The 8,727-nt window shown below is 32.1% G+C and overlaps 1 protein-coding gene across 1 annotated transcript; it reads right to left on the bottom strand.

Moving 5' to 3' along the window:
• Nucleotides 1-6,118: 6,118 nt before the first annotated feature.
• On the bottom strand, nucleotides 6,119-8,508 carry LOC125877663 (uncharacterized). Its single transcript, XM_049558892.1, has 2 exons — nucleotides 7,279-8,508; nucleotides 6,119-6,769 (listed from the first exon to the last, which is right to left on the bottom strand). Exons 1-2 carry the CDS (start codon nucleotides 8,506-8,508, stop codon nucleotides 6,119-6,121), a joined length of 1,881 nt encoding a protein of 626 aa, XP_049414849.1.
• Between the last annotated feature and the right edge of the window lie 219 nt (nucleotides 8,509-8,727).

The raw sequence follows: 8,727 nt of genomic DNA, 5'->3' as shown, positions 1-8,727 counted from the left end.
ACCAAATTATCAAAAATTTCGATTCGATTTTCGGTATTTTATGCCCAGCCCTACTAAGCACACCATGAGGTATAGATTGAGAATTAATACACACAATAAAATGAAATATCCATGTTGTATCATGGAATTAATATTGTAATAATTTCATAAATGAAGATTCATAAAATGTTTAACAAAACTCTTAAAGAAGAGGATTTGTTAATTAATTACTACTAATTAAGAGGAGGAGGCCAATGTGGACAATTACGTGAACATTCATCCATTGATTCATAACAAAATAAAGGGTCTAAACTTGTATCACAACACCACTGATACCACGCTTTATGTAATACCCTGAAACACTTGCCAAGATTAATAAGTCTCCTATCTTTGATACTCAATGTATCAATCACTCCTTCACCTAAATTAAAAATAAAAATAAAAAGATAAAAAAAAATTTAAAATAAATAAAATATAAATGATTAAAAGAGATCATTAAAAAACTATAAAAAGTAAAAAAGACAAAAAAATCAAGAAGATTCAGCATCTACTCTATATCGTAATAAGAGAAATTAACCTCGTATATACAGTATAATTTTTAGATGAAGAGGTTCATTTGAATCTCTAGCAATTCTGCCTATGCCTAGATATGACAATAAGGCCTAGTTGGAAATATTTTTTTCTTTAATTGGCCTTACGCAACGTGAATTCAGATTAGTTAAATCTCTAATATTAATATTAGATATCAAGTAAAAAATTAAAAAAATGTATTAATTTTATTTGTTATAAAATATAAAGCAAACTCTAATTATACAAAGATTGAAATTAGCATCGAACAAATTCTATTTCATTGATAAACATGTTAGCAATGAAAAATTTAACAATGAAGTTCATAACTAATTCTAATTTTGAAATATAATGAAGAATGAATTTTCTTAATCATACTTACATTCATTAGCGGGGAAGAAGACAAAAATAAGTAAAATGAGGAAAATCAATTGCTTGGTGATGACCATTATTTTCTCAAGTAATTTTGAGCTTTGTTGTGAAAAATAATTTTGAAGTGATTGAATAAAATACATTTTTCATAGATATTTATAGTGGTTAAGAATTGATATGGCGTATAATTTTGCCACTTTGGAGAAATTCTTATCAAAATCATTAATTAAATTCATTAAATGATGACCCCACCTTTTGTTATTTTAATTTAAATAAGCAAGACAGGATTAATTAACTTTTTCCAATTTTGGCCTTTAGCACTAAATATTCTAAAATTAAGAGACACATAAATAAATAAAAATTAAAGATTAATAAGGGGTATAATAGTCAAACTATGCTTTTAATTATTTTTTTCTTAAAGATCATATAAAACCTGATATTACATTACAACTAAAAAGAAACAAAGTGAGAATCTTAATTTTAATTTCAATTTATTTCAAATATAGTTTAATTATTTTCTCAATATTCTTTCATTTTTAGATTAGAGAATCTCTTTATAGTACAGTATCGGCAAAAAAATATCGAAATATTGAAAAATATTACATACCAGATCAAGAAAAAGTGAGAAAATTGTAACTCCCTGTAATAAACCCTCATCGATTAATATAAAAATATATTACAAAAAAATTGAGATTCATACGAAATTATCTAGAATTCAGAACTGACAAAATATAACATATTGCTAAATATTACTGTTTGGCACATTGTAATCAACATTAATATTGTAATATTTTCATATATGAAGCTTAATGTTTAACAAAACTCTTAGTAGATAATTTGTTAATTAATTAATACTAATTATGATTAGGATGCCATTGGGGACAATTCTATTTGACTAACAAAACTCGTAGTAGAGAATTCTTAAATTTCAAATTCTGACTCCGTGCCTCGAATTTTGCATTCACTTAGCTCCAACACCAACATTTCCCAACCAAAAAAGCAAGGGAATTTGGGACAAAGCCATGAGAAGCAAAAGGTAATTCCTCTTTGTTGAATGCTTCTCAAAGCTTCTTACTTCACCAATTAGGATCCTCTTCATGGTCTTTATCAAGAACACCCCCATACAAAAACATTCAAAAATTGTTACAAAATAAAATGAATAATCCCAAATTATCCTACATAGCAAAATAATTGATGCATTCACAAAAATATTGCCACTATAAGCAACAATATCAAGAAGTGGCACTTCTCCACTTCCTAAAGAGTGTAATATGGCTTCAAGTAAGAGTATTTGCAAGAGCCAACAAAGTAGTCCTGTTGTGAATTGCACACCTAATGCTTCTGGACTAAACCTATAATAAAAAATTATACAGAGTTTAAGTTCTATACACCGATGATCGTGTTAAGAATATATATACATAATTAAGTCATTTTTTAAAAGTAATTACACGTAAATTTATACGATAAGTAGTACTAATTGGTTAATATGGTAAAAATAGTAGGAGTAATAGCCTACTGTCACAAATTCAACCGCGTTGACAATATCAAAAATATTTTATATTATCGGTGTCACGACTCAAAATCATAAGTCGTGATGGCACCTATGTTCCCAACCAATAGGTAAGCCAACCCAATAAGTTAACCAATTCCACTCAAAATATAGAAAAGTAAGTAGCAAGCAAATATCTTACATACAAAGTTTTTTTTAAATAAAATGTGAAAAACAGAAATATCACCCCAAGATTGTAGTGTCATAAGTACAAGAGCTTCTAAAGTCAATACACGTCTCTAATTATTTAACAAGTCTAAACATAAGAATATCCTATCAGAATACCAACACAACCTAATAAATAAAGATAGATGAAGGTATGAGCCGCAGAATGTCCTAGTGGCTCCCCACAACTCCAAGATAATCCAACTAAGACTCAAGCTCCAAGAAATGTGCTCAAATTTGAAATACAATATGCACCACAAAAGAGTGCATCAAGTGTAGTATGAGTATGAAACCACATGTACCCAGTATATCTCATAAACCGACAACGAAGAAGTAGTGACAGGAGTATATAAGAAAATAATCCCTTACTTTTTCAAGTTCATATCTTACTTATCAACCAAGTTTTCATCATTAGGGATAATCAAATATCACGTATTTTCCAAACACCGATAAAACACATAATCAAGTCAGAATGAAGGATATAATGAGATGCAATGCAATGCGACACTATGAAATGATATCTCTCAAGTGCCCCGTACTCTCTCAACCGTATATACATGATACTCTTTGGGAAAACGTCGAGAGTTCATGACCCATGGGGGACTCGCGAGGTCCATATACCGACACAAACGATCTTCATGTGTCTGTGCGGACAATCTCAACACACTATCACAAAATAAAGCAATCCCCAGCACGGACGATCTCCACGTACCCAACTTATAATCATAATCAATCACTCGCACGGACGATCTCCACGTGCCCAAATTATAATCATAACTTGATCTCAACACGGACGATCTCCACGTGTTAGACCTTTACTCATACTCAATCTCATGTAAATGCATGTGCATAATATGAATCAATGAAGAGAGGGTGATGCAGTATCTCAATAAATAAAATGTTGCTATGACATATAATAACCTCAATTATCACAATTACACGTGTTCAAATAAGAAACACAGCCACACACAAAAATCAAGTCACTAAAACATCAGCTAATGCCTATATGCTTTGGCATTCTCGAATTACAATCTATCATATTATAGTAATAAACTTTTCCTTTAATAACACCGGCACTCGTACCAATGCCTGTCACACCATTGGTACAAGACCCCCATCTTTCACCCTTACCCGTTGCCTATTCCATTTTAATCTTCAATTAGAAAACAGCCCTCAACAAAGTCTAATAAGTCTCGAACACGTGTCAGGAATTCCTCAAGATTTCGCCTTTTTCCTTTCATAAAGCTTGTTTTATTAGGAAAATATATTTTGGACTGGTTTTAGAGTCGCCACTTAATTTTTAAGAAAAATCAAGAAAAACTATCGTTTTCAAAAGACTAAAACAGTAAATCTATTGAAAACTATTAAGGGGGTTCGAGGTTCCTATTAATATCCTAGGAAGGTTTTTAAAGCACCTAGAATATCCGCTAATGCGGTTATCCGATAACTAATTTATTTGGCTAAAATAATTTTAACTTAGCTTGACTTGCAAAGTTGAACTATTTTGTTAGATGGACCATTTTAAGGGAGAAAAGAAAAATATTGAAATATTATCTAAACAAAATATTTTGTAAAACTTATTTATTTGTTAAGTCAAGTAAAGAATGAGTAGTTTAGTTTAAGCGATTAATTCAGAATGGTTATCCTTTGGGGCATTTGATTAGGAAACCTTAAAATTAAATAAGCACATAAAAAACACGTTATAGCAAATAAATAGATAAGGAAAGAAGATTTGGGCCCAAGTTTGGATTTTCTGTCCGCCTGGGCCAGTATTTGGGCCCATTTTCATATTGGCCCTTCGGCTTATTTGAGTCACCTGCACCTGTCCTATACTAACGTTAAAAAAATATTTTTCTTTGGGCTTTAGGCCCAATTTTTCACCTGTCCTAAAATTCTAACGGAGTAATAACAAAATTAAATAATAGGAGCTTAGGCCCAAAACAACAAATATACAATTTCCGAAACTAAGAATCGGCCTTTGGCCCAATCTTTTCAAATTCCCGATCTACTCCATATTCTTTCAACTCTGGGACCTGTTCGTCAATTTTAACGATTGATTGACTCAATAGAGGTGGCATTTGAGCCTTTATGGCTCTCTCGATATGCGAGGGGAAGGAAATATGAGCTCCAAGAAGACTGAGATGGTATCACATGCGACAAAAATAAATAAAACATGTAAGTAACAAGTCATTGATTTAATGGAAGGCATTAAGTAAAAGGAACCCATATGCTATTGTTTCAAGTATCGAACATTATAAAGAGGTGAAGATAACTCAAGCGCGATTTAGACCGTGATATGAAACAATTTTAGTTTTCCATGGCAAGTCATTACTCACAGAAAAATTTGACAGTGAGCAAGTTCAGTGAATAGGAGCACAATATATGAAATTTCAAATTCTAACTTAACCAATCAACCCTATAAAAGAAAATCATGATTTAAAATATGTCATAAATTACATTTGACTCTAAATATGTAGCAGATGGCAAATCACTTATATTCTTATCAATGAACAATACTATAATGGATTAATGATGAGAATTCACGTGCTATAAATTGGTAAACAAACAGAAGAAGGTTTAATATTGAAATTAGAGCATTCAAACTGAAAAGGGTAGATCAGCTCATACTAAAAAAATATACACTAATGGACAAACCCAAATGCATAGCAGGTTAACGAGGCAATATGCTAAAAATAAAAGGAAACCAAACAGGAGGGAGATTTTAAGGAGAAAAATTACTTTGGCAGACTCATTTTAAAACAAACACAAAACATATCAGCTTAAAAAAAACGAAAAGGACAAACCACTTATTTAAACAACCACATTCAATAAGTTAGCACAAAAATCTTATCTCGACTAACTCGACCGTGGACCTAAAGATAACGAATCAAAGAGTTAAAAATGCACAAGAAAGAGCTTTCACCGATCCAAGAATGACTCTTTGGGAACTGCTGAAAAAGCAGCCCTACATTTCTCACATTTTTAAACAAGTCCTCGGCTAGAGAAGTTAAAGCATGCGAAGGCAATGAATGACAAACTGACTCTCAGCAGCGACATGGCACACGAACTTCAAAATGCAACATTTTAAGAGACAAAAGATGAACCATAGAGAATGAACTTGCAGGGAAAACTAGACGATAGGATCAGTGGCGGACCCAGGATTTTCGTTCAGGGGGTTCGAAAAATAAAAGTATAAACGTGTAAATAAGCCAACAAAATAAAATTTCAAGGAAGTAGTAGTATATAGTTTATAGGTACAAACAGTTAGTTTCGTTACAAGAAATCCGAAACTAACATGAGTGATTACAGTGAAACAAAAAGTTAACCCTTTACAATATGTCAATCTAGAACTAGGATGCTAAGTAGAGCAAAAAATGGAGCTAACTAGAACAAAAAAAATTAGCACTTCGTAATGTCTCACTCTAGGACTAGAGCGCTAACTACAAACTCCAAAAAGAGGTCAGTGCTAATACTTCTCAAGCACGTTTACAATACTATTCGACGAGGTTTCATTGCTTGAAAAGACAAAATACTATCATCCGTTGAAACATCCTTAAACACATCCTTCTCCCTAAAAAGAACCATGCAACCGCTCAAGAAGTCATCATTCATTCGACTTTGCAACTCATTCTTAATAAATTTCATTCCCGAAAAAGCTCTTTCAACGGATGCAGTGGCAACTGGCAGAAGCAAAGCGAATTTCACCAAACGAAATACAAGAGGATAACATGAATGCTTTTTTGTCTGAACCAATCTTTTTGAAAGATCACAAAGCCCATGTAAATCAGAGAACCTTTTATTGATATCACGGACATCAATAATGTAATTTGCTAGTTGATTCTCAAGTGCACACATGCTAAATTCATCAAAGTCATCAGGATATAATTCAGCCATTCTCATTATTTTCTGGATATCAAAACTTGAAAATGAGTCTACCGAATTCAAACAAGCAACTCCATAAAGCAACTCGGTTGTTACCTCATTAAAACGATCATTGAGTTCTTGCAATTGCCAATCAATTATTTTACAAGATACTTCAACACGATAATGATGAAAAACAGTATAATCACCAGATTTACGCCGTGATCTTCCAGAATTAACATACGGCTCATCAAAATTAGGCACCACAATATTATACTTGATACAAAATGCAGAAACCTCAACAACAAATAAATCTCATCTTTCATTTTCCCTCAACTCTTGTAGCCTTCTCTTGGCCACTTTAACAAGTAGCATGGCATTTGCAATGTCTTGCTCCTTTTTTTGTAAACATGTACTAAGATCATTAGTAATTCCTAAAACTTCTTTCATCAAATGCAACATGAATGCAACCTCATAAGTTTGAGCAATTCTAATATATCCTGTTGCCCTGGATCTTTCATCCATAGAATGTGCAGTTTCAACAATATTATCAAGAATGTCCATAATTGTACCAAACTTGAGAATAAAACAATTAAAAGATTTGAAGTGAGATCCCCAACGAGTATCGCAAGTTCTAGCTAGAAATACCAACTTCTTGATGCAAGCCTCTACCCGTTTTAAGCTCATCCATATCAAAAGATTCTTGAATTTTTTTTTTTTTGAGATTCTCGATAATCATCCATACGTTTATAAGAAGCCACCAAAACATTAAAAATATTTGAAACCAAATGAACAAGTTCTCCAACTTGAAGACATCTTTTAGAAACACCAACAAGAGTTAATTGAAGTTGATGAGCAAAACAATGTATGGAATAAGCCGATCTACTTTCTTTCTTAATCAACATCTTAAGGCCATTGATATCACCTTGCATATTACTTGCTCCATCATAGCATTGTCCACGCACATAAGATAGACTCAAGGAATGTTGAGAAAGTAAATTGACAATTGCTTCTTTTAGAGATAAAGCACTAGTATTTTTAACATGAACAATGTCAAGAAGTCTCTCCATCACAAATCCTCTTCTATCAACATATCGTAAAACAACCGCCATTTGCTCCTTGCGTGAAACATCAAAAGATTCATCAACCAATAAGGAAAAATAATCACCATTTAGTTCCTTTATGATGCCCTTAATTGTTTCAATCTTGCAAGCAATTACAATATCTTTTTGAATTTTTGGACAAGTCATTTGGTCATTTTGAGGAGCATTTTCCAATACAAACTTACGAACTTCATCACACTTTTGGGCATAAAATGAAAGAATCTCAAGAAAATTACCTCTGTTAAGTGATAATTTAGATTCATCATGACCTCGAAATGCCAAGCCTTGTCTCACAAGAAGTCTTACTACATCAATTGAAGCTGCTAAGCGGATTTGATACCCGTGCTTATCTTGATTAAATTGTTTCTCAAATGAAGCATGTATGGATTGCTGTTGTCGCATTAGATCTTCACATTTTCTTTTTGACTGATTGTGAATGCTAGTATGCCCACCAACATGTGTTTGCAAACTAGCTTTTTTATGCCAACTTCTAAATCCCACACTCGAAAATGTTTCACCTCCGCCTTGAAGATTGTTATTTTGCTTGAATAAATAGCAATACAAACAAAATGTTGCATCTTTACTTATACTATACTCTAACCAATCAGGAAATTCATCAAACCATTTATGATTAAAACGATGCACATCTCCAAAAATGTTTGTTTGTGGAAACTCTCTTAATAGAGGTTGACAAGGTTTTTTTTGGAGATAAGCTCTTCTAATAGCGTCACGGTGATTTGAATGAAATTCCAAGATTTGAGTTCTTTCACCCGGATCAGCCTTTAAAGAACTTAAATCAAATTCTTGAGAAGAGTGTGATGGTACTTCCAAATGGTTAGTATTTTCTTCCCGGTTAGGTTGATTCTGAGTAATTGAACTTGAATTTGATACTTTCAAAAAGTACTTCTCCATTGATTATGAATCTATACAAAATAGTTAATTGTTAAATGCATTAAAGATAACTTTTTACAAATTACATTAGATATTACCATCAAAATTCAAATGGTTCATCAATCTAGTTACGACTATCAAAGAAAGAATAGAAAAAGACAATCAAAAAAATTTCACAATTTAAAATGAAGATAGTCAATATTCAATCAAGAAAGATGAACTTTTCAAGAAAATTGAGAG

Source organism: Solanum stenotomum, chromosome 9, assembly GCF_019186545.1.
Source record: "Solanum stenotomum isolate F172 chromosome 9, ASM1918654v1, whole genome shotgun sequence".
Taxonomy (NCBI): domain Eukaryota; kingdom Viridiplantae; phylum Streptophyta; class Magnoliopsida; order Solanales; family Solanaceae; genus Solanum; species Solanum stenotomum.
The sequence above is the reverse complement of the archived record's forward strand: the minus strand, read 5'-3'. Positions and strand labels throughout refer to the sequence as shown.

Bases quoted from the DNA above. Each gene is read 5' to 3' on its own strand.
- LOC125877663 (XM_049558892.1), bottom strand. From the start codon at position 8,508: ATGGAGAAGTACTTTTTGAAAGTATCAAATTCAAGTTCAATTACTCAG. The intron at 6,770-7,278 runs GTTTCAAATATT...TTTTGTATCAAG, and splicing joins TTGGAGAACTTGTTCATTTG to TATAATATTGTGGTGCCTAA.